We start from the raw sequence: 11,845 nt of genomic DNA, 5'->3' as shown, positions 1-11,845 counted from the left end.
GAAGCAGGCTCCATGCCGGGAGCCCGATGTGGGACTCGATCCCGGGACTCCAGGATCGCGCCCTGGGCCAAAGGCAGGCGCCAAACCGCTGAGCCGCCCAGGGATCCCGATTTTATAATTTATTAAAGAAATATATATATATTTTTTAGAGAACATGCAAGGGGGGAGGGGAGAGGGAATTCTTTTTTTAAAGATTTACTAATTTTAGAGAGAAAAAGAGTGTGTGCATGTGTGGGGGGCAGAGGTAGGGGCTCAATCCCATGACCCTGAGATCAAGATCTGAGCAGAAATTAAGGACTGGATGGATAATCAACTGACTGAGCTATCCAGGTACCTCTAAAGAAATAAATTTTAATGGCTTTGGTCTCTGATCTCATTATATTAATAGGAGATGAGGGCAATAAATTAACTCTTACTGGGAACCTGGTGTCTACTACTGGGCCTCGGCTTTTACTTACAGTGAGGTTAACATACTGCTACGACTACCTTCTGAGGTAAGCAGTCTCTCTACCAAAGAGGACATGAGGCTCAAAGAGGTTAACGGCTCTGTGTAAGATCACACAACTAGGAAGTTAGAGTTCCTGGACTTTGGTTTGAACACAAAGTCTGTGCTCTTTCTGTATGTGCTGCTTTGTCCTAAAATTTGTAAGCAGCTCTCTAATAATCAACTGCATTAACCATTTATCAAACTAAACTATCTTTGGCCAGAACTACTGAAAAGGAGGAAAAGTAAAGGATTTTATAGCTACTTTTCTGTCTTTACCTAGATATATATGTACATCTAAAGTAAAACAGGATAATACAACACGATAATGGAGAAAATAAAGGAGATGAATAATCTGCCATTGACTACATGACAACATTGCTTGTGAACATTTTATTCACTTTAAAATAAATATTGTGCTGCAAAACTGTCCAGAACTAAAATCTGTAGTATACAGTAGGCAAGTACAAAGGATGGCCAGCACAGTGTGTTTTGTTGGAGTAAACCATTCCTAGTCAAAAGAATCTTCTGTCTATACCAGGTACATACCTTGGAGGAAGACACATTCATGTCAAGGAGAAAGAAATAGATAAAAGTTCCAAGAGAGAAACAATCTATTACAAGTAAGAGTTTCTTGAGGTTAACAGAAGTGAAGAAAACTTAAATGTTGTGAGGCTCTACTACGTGCCCAGTTTCTAGCTTAACACCTGGTAGAGAGCAGTTGCTAAATAAAAATTTGTTGAAAGGAATTCAGGCACTAGAATTTACATATTTTACATGGTCTCCCATTTAAACAACCTCCTATCAATTTCCTTCTTCATTATCTTTAGTTCATTAACTAGTTATATATACTATAATTTACATAATAAATCTATTATTTAAAAACTTTCAATAGGTACAATTATGACATTTCATTAGGCTGGACTCTAAACTGCTTGGATGAGATTTATTTTTGGAATCACATTATCCAAGCAAAAAACACAATCAGTTCATAAGACACAACAAAAATGAAAGAAGTGAGACAACTATCTGCCTTAGAAGTTTATCAATAACCTCTTATATACACATATATATTCACAAAGTGGTTGAGAGTCCTTTTATATGATCCTTTAGATGAGGTCCAATGGCTGACAACTCTACAATGAGACACGTGGTCAGACAGAAATCATGAGTGTCAATGATCTTTTCTTACTCCAAACTTTATTATCCTTTAGTTGGGGAGAGAAAGAAGTCCATTTTCATCTGCTGTATCTAAGATTTTACAGATCACTGGAGATTCAACCTGAAGAACAAAAACAATAAAGCCATTAAAAAATTGCAAAACTGAATACATTCTTTATTCAGTATTCTTCTCTATGAATACATGTGTATACATCTGGTAAATGTATATTCACAAAAATATAAACACTTTCCAAAATTGATGGATAATATCAACCCATAAATGGGTCAGTGGACTGTGACCAGGAAAAATACAGAGAAAGCCACTCTGTTAGGCATTACTTAACCAAAGGAATGACCATAAAGTTTCTGGAAAGAAACACAGGATAATATTTTCATGACTTTGGGATAGCAACATTCTTAGAACAAAATAAAGCATTAGCTATAAAAGGGAAAACCTGGTGTAATAAACTTTATCAAATAAACTTTTACTCATCAAAAGACATTAGGCAAATAAATGGGTAAGCCACAGATTGAGGAAAAAAATATGCACTATAAATACAAAGAACTCATATCCAGAAAGTATTTGAACTCTTAGAAATAAGACAAACAACAACAATAAAAATGGTAAAAGACTAATAGATGACAGAGTCTCCTTGACCAAACTGAAATTTGGCTCCTCAATTCTTCTTTTTGACTAGGCCTCTTTTGTTTGTACTTGTGCCTGTGTCTTGGGCCTGCTGAGCCCAGATGTAGCAGGAATTCTGTTAAGTCATTGTAGAGAGAAGCCCTCACCCTCAACATCTAATCATCCTCCATATCTGATCAAATTCTTTATCTCTCACCTTTGATGGCGATCATTCTGGCCTGCCTTCAGCAATAATCCTGTCAAGTCAGTTAAGTTGATGTCTCCTCTTAGTAATTTTCTATCCAGTGAACTACCCCCACAACCTGCCACCTTCTGCGCATTGGCTGTATATCCCCCGCTGTCTTTTTGGATCTCTCTTCTCTGTTATGAAAGCCGTGATACACTTATTGCCAAATAGTCCTGAATAAAGACTGTTTTAATAAGTGTCAGAATAATTTTTCTTTAAAATAACTTGGCTATCTCTCTCTCTGTGTCTCTCATGAATAAATAAATAAAATCTTAAAAAAAAATAACTTGGCTAGGTACTTCACAAATATCTGTGAGCGAATAATCACAAATGATAGTTACATAGATGTACAAAATTATCAAAAAGTATCAACACTTATGATCTCTGCATTTTATTTTCTGTAAATTATATCTAAATAAAAAGGATTCAGCTTTTATACAGTATAGGGGTTATGTTAAATTTTGGAGATTAATGAAGGTCCTTTCTAGACTTACTGCTAAAAATTGAAGCATGTTCTCAAACTGAATCCTGAGTATTATTTTTTTACTTACCCCAAGGATATATTGGCAGGAGTGAGGCTCTAGCATATATACAGTAACAGCATGAGGAGAATCTGATTCTTTACACCTAAAACAGAGATTACTTTAAATTACTACCTAAAGAATATATAATTTATTTTTTAAAATAATTAATTTAGAAAGAGAGAGAGTGAATGAGAGACAGAGTACACACACAGGCAAGTAGTGGGGGAAGGGAAGAGGGAGAGTGAATCCCAAGCTGACTCTGTGCTGAGCCCAGAGCTGATATGAGGCTGGATCTCACAACCCTGGGATCAGGGCCTGAGCTGATGTCAAGAGCTAGGTACTTAATCAACTGAACTGCCCAGGTGCCTTGTACAAAAGTATTTTTATTTGTTTTCCTCTTAAGCTATACAAATCTCATATAAGTGGCCCATTAACTAGTTATATATACTATAATTTAATACAACAAATAGCTACAATTATACAATTTAAAAATCATTATAACTTACAAATAAATAATTATATTGAAATAATTTTAATATTTTACTTATTTTTAAAGATTTTAATTTATTTATATTAGAGAGAGAGAATGGAAGAAAGAGAGCAAATGAGGTAGTGGGAGAGAATCTCAAGCAGACTTTGCGAGCGCAGAGTCAGATGTGGGGCTCAATCTCATGACCCTGAGATCATGTGACCTAAGCTGAAATCAAGAGTTGGACGCTTGGGCAGCCCGGGTGGCTCAGCGGTTTAGCGCCACCTTCAGCCCAGGGCCTGATCCTGGAGGCCCAGGATCGAGTCCCACATCAGGCTCCCTGCATGGAGCCTGCTTCTCCCTCTGCCTGTGTCTCTGCCCTGCCCCCCTGCCCCTCCCTGTGTCTCTCATAAATGAATAAAATCTTAAAAAAAAAAAAAAAAAAAAAAAAGCTGGACGCTTAACCAACTGAACAACCCAGGCATTCCAATATTTTATTTATTTTTAAAAACTATTTTCTTTCTATATTTTTTAACATTTCTTTCTTTCTCTTTTTCTTTAAGTAATCTTTACAACCAACATGGGGCTTGAACTCACAACTGTGAGATCAAGAGTTGCATGCTCTGGATCCCTGGGTGGCTCAGTGGTTTAGTGCCTGCCTTTGGCCCAGGTGAGGTCCTGGAGTCCCAGGATTGAGTCCCACATCGGGCTCCCTGCATGGAGCTTGCCTCTCCCTCTGCCTGTGTCTTTGCCTCTCTCTCTTTCTCTGTGTTTTTCATGAATAAAAAAAAAAAAAAAAAAGAATCGCATGCTCCACTGACTGAGCCAGCTAGTTGCCCCAATTTTAATATTTTAGAATAAAGAAATGATTTTATATTAAATTAATCCATATATTATTATGCATAAATGTAATTATTCATAATTATATTTTATATTTATATAAACTTCTGCCCATTGGAAGCAGATTAAAGAAAAAAGCATATAGCATCTGTCGCCAGTCCAACTTACTTTAGTTTTACAGTGACCTGTCTTGGTTTGTCAGTTATATCACAAATATCTCCATTCCCATAAAAATGTGACACCATCCTAAATCAGAGAAACACAAAAGTTTTATTATCTAAACTTCATTAATTCAGAATAATTGTAATGGAGAGGATAAGAAGATGGTTAGATGGATCAGTTTTGTGTTAGTTATAAAAATATTTTTAGGGTCATGTAACAGAGAAAATCTTTCAGATTCTGTAAGAAGAATATAAAATTGAGATACTTCAGAATGATTTAATTAATAAAAATAATCTTCAATCTGCACATTATTTATTTGTATACAAATAGGTAAGGTTAAAGTGCTTTTGCTAAAGTCCTTTTGAAGTTAATCATTTCCCCAGCCCTGTATATTGTTCACTTTGTGGAACAGTTTTCCCTCCTTGCCATCCTCTAGACAATTCTACTCATTAAAATACTGTAATGCAGGTATATAAAAGTAGAGCTTAGGTTAAGTTACAAATTCCAAAAGAGGGACCTAAAAAAAAGTTTTATGCTCCTGTGCTTCAATATTTGTTGCTCATGATACTGTGAACCACTTTCACATGAAACATACATGAACAAAAAGAAAAGTCCATCTGTTTAATACATTCTAATACTTCAATGTCCATCTCTTAATCTAGCTAACTTTGATTTTGGTCAGCCCAAGAAGTCAACACATTGTTTTTTTTTTTTTTTCTTTAAGATTTTATTTTTAATCCAACATGGGGCTCAAATTCACAATCCTGAGATCAAGAGTCCCATCCTCTATAGACTGAGCCAGGCAGGTGCCCTGAAGTTAGCACATTCTAAAAACAGTCTCTCAATACCATCTGTACTAGGAACAACAAAGTTAATAACCAAAAAAGAGAAAGAATGAGTAACTTAAAATTCGCCAGGTAAGAGGACTACAAGAAAAACTAAAACCGAGTTATTCTTGGAAAAAAGGAGATTAATTTATTTCTGCTGTAACAAGATATATGACTCAAAGAAGACATGAGGTGGTTTTTCAAAAAGCCATTGTTTATTTTCAATAATAACCTCACAGAAGTCAAGTAACAAAGGGAAATGCTACAGTATATTTAAATAGAATTAACTATGTTGAAAAAGTGAAGATGACACATGAAAGAGGCAATGCTTTATAACAGCCTCAGACCTAATACCTGGAATTGAAGGCTGACACCACCACGCTCATTACCACACCACCACCATTAAAGGCTGCAAGCCAGGATTTATTGCATGCTGTTGCCAGGTACTATGTGTTACATAAATGATTGTTTAAATGTCATAACAATCCCAGGAGGCAAATACTAGTAGACAAGAAAAGTGAGATTTAAGATTATGTAATTTGCCCAAGGTAGTAAGTGAAGAGTCGGCATTTGAATCCTGGGCCTCCCCCACTTGAGAAACTTCGTTACTAATACCTTAGGAAAAGAAAACCAATGTAAAAGATGCCCCTGAAAAAACTGACCAGAGATTTTAACTGAGTGTGGAAATTTTATGCTTTTCAGTATTCTGAGTTTTTTTTTTTTTTTTTTTTTTATTAAATAACCATCGAACCATCCAGGTGCCCCTGAATATTCTGAGTTTTAAATATTCTACCAATCAGATCCATAGGCAAATACGTTAATCTTTACCTGACTGTCTGGGTGCCATCATCTTGAAGGTGATAGGCTCTAGCTGGATTCTTCTTAGCCCATGCAATATGCTCTTCTTGGTTCCATGTCCCCACAACCACAGAGGTCTTCCCACTATCCTTGTCCTAATATATGAAAACATATTTTTGATGAATAGTTGATATCATCAAGTAGACATTTATGCTGATGGCCTATAAATTATAGTCCTTATCTTTACCGGCACACTGGAGATATTTAGATGTTAGTCAAACAATATTAGTTAAACCCGATAAGGAGATATTTGAACTCAGTGTCTTCCTTGTCCCTTGTTTCTCTGAATAATGTCCCTACTTTCTGGTCAGACTAGCTCCACATGCAGTTATTTTTGACTCTTCTACTTCCTTCCCCTCCTATATCTACTGGTTCTGTTCATTGTTCTCCTGGAGATATCCTTGGCTTCAGACTCTTCCTCTAGATTTCCAATACCAACATCTCACGCTCTCAACTAGGAGTTTAATTTCTCATACCTAAATGATGTAACTGTACACTATGATTTTTCTCTTTTAGGTTCCACATCCAGCATGGAGCCCAATGTGGGGCTTGAATTCACAACCCTGAGATCAAGACCTGAGCAGAGATCAAGAAACACTTAACTGACTGAGCTACCCAAATGCCCCACTACTGTGATTCTTAATTAAATCTCTGGCCTAGGGACACCTGGGTGACTCAGTGGTTGAGCATCTGCCTTTGGCTCGGGGTATGATCCCGGTTCTAGGGATTGAATCCCACATTGGTTTCTCTGTGAGAAGCCTGCTTCTCCCTTTGCCTATGTCTTTGCCTCTCTTTGTGTGTCTCTCATGAATAAATAAAATCTTAAAAAAAAGATGTATCTCTTAACCTGTAAACCACTGAGCCTATCTTCATCCTACTTCTACTCTTTCAAATGCCAGTCTGCAAATTGAGTATTCACACTACTCATTTGACACCATGGTTATTTCTGTATCAAGACTGTCTGTTCAGAAACCCCTTCCTCATTCTGCTTTTATTATTTTTTTTTAAATACTAACTATTCTATCCTATATGTGGACTTCCTTCTCTCTCCTTCCTTTTCTTTCTTCTCCCCTCCCTCCCTTCCTTCCTATCTTCCTTTCCTTCTTTATATTTTATGCCAGGCACCATGCTGAGCACTAGCAAACATCTAATTAGTAGAATTAAAAACCTGTAGTAGATGAAACAGGCACTGCCGCTGCTGCTAGCAGAGCTTATGGCCTAGTGGAAGAGACAACAATTTAACATTCGAGCAGCAACTAGACTGTAAGTTACTAGATAGATAATGATTGGAGCTGCATAATCAAGTGTTTAGCTGGATATGGAGCAAGACAGCCTGGATTAGAATTCTGGTTTCAGGGATCCCTGGGTGGTGCAGCGGTTTGGCGCCTGCCTTTGGCCCAGGGCACGATCCTGGAGACCCGGGATCGAGTCCCACGTCGGGCTCCCAGTGCATGGAGCCTGCTTCTCCCTCTGCCTATGTCTCTGCCTCTCTCTCTCTGTGTGACTATCATAAATAAATAAAAATTAAAAAAAAAATAGAATTCTGGTTTCATCATTTACTACCTACGTGGTTTTAGACAAGTTACTAAATCATTGCTTCTGTTTCCTCACCTTGGAAGAACAACAGTCACCTCTTAGCGCTGTTATGAGGATCAAGCTAATATGCATTCTTAGAACAGTGCCTGGTATACGAGGAGTGTTCTATTTGTTAGCTATAATTATTTTTTATCTCCCAAGGCTCCTAGTAGAGTCCCTCAGGAAGTTCTAGGTTATATGACCTTGAGCAAAATAAATTTGATAAAACCCAGTGTTGGCAAGTGTATGGGAAAAATGTCATTGTGTGTGTGGGTTTTAAAGTCGTCGTTAATGGTAATGCCTTCCTACTTTTTGGAAAGCAATGCTTAGTATGCATGTATTTTGACATGGCAAGTAGTTGCTAGAAATGTGCCTTATGAGTATACTTGCAAAGGTTTACCAAAAAAACAAAAACAAAAACAAAAACAAACTGTAAATGCTCACTAAGATGCTATCACAGCAAAAACTGGAAACAATTCAAAGGTCTGACAGAAGAGATCTGGATAAATACATTGTGGGTATAAACATAATCATCTGTACCTGCTGAAAAGAATGAGATCAGCTGTTCCTCACATGGAAAGATCTCTAAGACAAGAACTGAACAAGTACAGAGCAGTGCATATAGTAGATTCCTTCTGTCTAAATAAAAAGTTATTCCAACAGTTATGTATATGCATTTTTTTTTCTTGTGGACAATGAACTAAGAAAATGTTAACAGCAATTATTTATAGAAATGGGACAATGGTGGTGGAGAATTTTACCATTCATTCTAAATTTCTGGCATATAATCTTTTATTTTTTTCCCATATATTCCTTTAATTAAAAAAAAAGCCATGGTATTATCTGGGCTGTAGTTAAATAATATTTTTTTCTATTAAAAATTTTATTAAAAATACATGAAGCATCTACAAAGTAGCAAGCATAAGTGGGTAAAAGAGTGAAAAGGCATTTCTCAGGTAGAGAGAAAAAATGTCCTAGTTTACAGATGCTTCATAAATTTGGAATGATTTAAATGTGGAAGGTGAGCTGATGACTTTTCCTGGTATGATGTGTCTTGGAATTTAAGACTGGTTTCTCAAAACATCTCAGAGGGTAAATATAGTATTCTCTAATTACAAGTTATTATTTCTTTGGGGAAATAAAAAGCCATTTAAAACCGCCAGGTGAATATTTACTAATTAATGTTCGTTTTCAATGTCTAACAGTTTACCCCACCAAACAAAATACAACTATGACAAATAAATTTATTGAAGCCTGAAGTTCAGAATTTAAGCAGCTTGGTCCAAGTATAGAATAAAATCCTATTTGATTTATGAAATTAGAAATAAATGGGAGAATGAAAAGCCAATGTGTATAATCTTAAAACTTACTTGATTTTAAACGTAGATGATCTGATATGTTCTTTTAGCTGAGAATCTTGCTATATTTACCCTATTATCCTAACTTGAGCCATAATGTACTATCTTATTATTCACTTTAACTTAAAGAAGAATTTTAATTACTAATTTCTCAGTCAAAGCTAAAGAGGTTAGTTATAATAGCCTATTTTTCCTCCAGAGTTACAGTAATACAAGAATCTGTGGAGATGGGCAGCCCAGGTGGCTCAGCAGTTTAGTGCTGCCTTCAGCCCAGGGTGTGATCCTGGAGACCCGGGATTGAGTCCCATGTCAGGTTCCCTGAATGGAGCCTGCTTCTCCCTCTGCCTGTGTCTCTGCCTCTCTCTCTCTCTCTCTCCCCCCCTCTCGGTCTCTCTCATGAATAAATAAATAAAATGCTTTAAAAAAATAAAAAGAATCTGTGGAGTTAATACGTGCTACCTTAAGATGACTGACTTATTTAATATCAAGTTTTCCATTTTCAACAATTTAGAGATACTTTGAGTATTTTCACATTAAAGTCATTTCACAATTAAAACACCATTCCCTCCTTTCTTTTCCACAAAAGAGTTTTAAAACTTTATCTAGTGGTAGAATGATACAAAGGTTATTCTATACCTCATGATATTGATGTACGTGTTTGCCATAGCAGAATTCATATTTCCACCAACCAACACCCTATAGGAAAGAAAACAGAGTTACATATAAAAAATGGGAGTCTGTCTCAATATTGCCACTTGACAGTAATAGGAATATATGTAATTAGAAAAACTGTAATAGCAATAATATGGTTGAAAATTAAAATATAAAAGTTACCGAGAAATACTATTATATGGTGAAAGATAACTATACTTATTGTGATGCACACTGAGTTGTCAAATCACTATGTCATACACCTGAAACTAATGTAACATTGTATGTCAACTATAGTTCAATAATAAAAACAAAAAGGAAATTACTGAGAAATAATAAAAAGAAGACAAATACAGAGAATAACTGCTGTATTGTCTTGGTAAAATAAAATAAAACAAAAATTCCATTTAGTTTCTCTCACAATGGAACTATTAGTATATTAGGAGCAAAATTTAACCTTTGTAAATGTTAACTCAAGTTTTAAATGTGATTGCTACATAACTAAAATATAGGTTGTGCAACCTTTATTTTTTTAGGCTATATAATCCTTGATGCTTATTCTAGCAATCAATCAGAATCACACATGACTTAGTTATATGTATTTTATGTCAAGTAAAGGTCAAGTTTTAGCTTGTGAATAGAGAGATTATGGCTACGAATTAGATTATGGTAAGGCACAGACAGAAAATGTCCATTAGGAGGCTTCCAGAATCTTGCCATTTCTCTATAGACAAAAACCTTCTTCAGGGTTGCTGAGGCCCCCTGACTAAACTGAAGGCTGTTAGGTAAATATTGAAACCGAAGGTTCACTTCTCACCCCATGAAAGCAGTAAGAACCACTAAGGAACTCTTTTATGAGTTGGTCATCTGTCAATTTGGATATGTGTGTTGTTCCAACAGTGAGCATAGGCTGAGAACCAACAGCAATGGGTTTGTGGATTGCTGGAAATCTTTCTTCTTTAGTTGACTGCAATTCTTCCTAAAATTAAACACATATGTTTAAGGGCTTCTATACCATACTTGTTTTTTTCCAGTTATGATATAAATTACTATTTTTAAACTAAAGGAAATTTGGAAAATAGATGTTGTCCACTCATTTTTAATGTGTTTTAGGAAAATAAGTTTTGCAACACTTAATACAATAGAGAAAGCTCTAGACAAATGTTAGTTCCATCTACCAGTTAGGGGTATGATGGCCATTCTTAACATACAGGGATAATTACCATTTCATATATTTTTGTCTCATTTTTCTTGTTCTTCATTTCTTTTCTTTTTTTTGATTGTAGCAGCTAAGTAGTATTCCAACTTACTAGAAAACACACACACAGAGCACCTGGGTGGCTCAGTCGGTTAAGCGTCCCTTTTCGTCTCACGTCATGATCCCAGGGATTCTGCTTCTCCCTCTCCCTCTGCCCTTCCCCTCCGCTCATGCTCTCTCTCTCTCTCTCTCTCTCATTCACTCTCTATACCAAGAAATATACACAAATACACAAATGCACATTAGACTTTTTTTTAAATATTGCTAACAAGACTGTAAAATCCCACAATTCTTCTCAAGTATAATTTGACAGTATATATCAAAACCCTTTGTTTGTCCTTACCTTTGACCTATTCCTAGAAATTTATCCTGAGTAAACAATCACCACTGATGGGTGTAGATTTAATAAAAATGACATTCGGTGCGGCATTCTTCATGTTAGCAAAAAATTGTGGACAACAAAAATATCCATACCAGAAAATGACTTAAAAAATTTTTGCTACTTTAAACAATGGAATATTTGAGATTATGAAAATAATATTATGAAAGATGACTTTATGACATAGGAATGTAAAATGATATACTGTTAAGTGAAAACAAGTGAAAATACTTTATATATTTATACACACAGTTTGGTCCCAATTATTTTTTTTAATGTGTATCTCAGTGTGTGTATGTATCAAAAAAAAAATCCCCCAAAAGACTGAAAGGAAATATACTAAATATTATTTCACTACTTTTTTTTTAAAGATTTTATTTATTCATGAGAGACACAGAGAGAGAGGCAGAGACACAGGCAGAGGGAA

The 11,845-nt window shown here is 35.7% G+C and overlaps 1 protein-coding gene across 2 annotated transcripts in view; it reads right to left on the bottom strand.

Annotated features, from left to right (window-relative positions):
* Window positions 1–862: 862 nt before the first annotated feature.
* ERLEC1 (endoplasmic reticulum lectin 1) overlaps window positions 863–11,845 on the bottom strand; it is a 30,118-nt gene continuing 19,135 nt past the window's right edge. For both annotated transcript variants that reach the window (XM_025992639.2, XM_025992638.2), the window contains exons 9-14: window positions 10,599–10,760; window positions 9,767–9,826; window positions 6,168–6,292; window positions 4,519–4,596; window positions 3,069–3,144; window positions 863–1,766 (exon numbers count right to left, since the gene is read on the bottom strand). In XM_025992639.2, coding sequence (XP_025848424.2) covers window positions 1,695–1,766; window positions 3,069–3,144; window positions 4,519–4,596; window positions 6,168–6,292; window positions 9,767–9,826; window positions 10,599–10,760 — 573 coding nt within the window. In that variant the 3' untranslated portion in view covers window positions 863–1,694. The remainder of the gene's footprint in view (window positions 1,767–3,068; window positions 3,145–4,518; window positions 4,597–6,167; window positions 6,293–9,766; window positions 9,827–10,598; window positions 10,761–11,845) is intronic.

This window comes from Vulpes vulpes, chromosome 16 (assembly GCF_048418805.1).
Source record: "Vulpes vulpes isolate BD-2025 chromosome 16, VulVul3, whole genome shotgun sequence".
NCBI classification, from domain to species: Eukaryota; Metazoa; Chordata; class Mammalia; order Carnivora; family Canidae; genus Vulpes; species Vulpes vulpes.
This window is presented reverse-complemented; position numbering and strand designations above follow the sequence as displayed.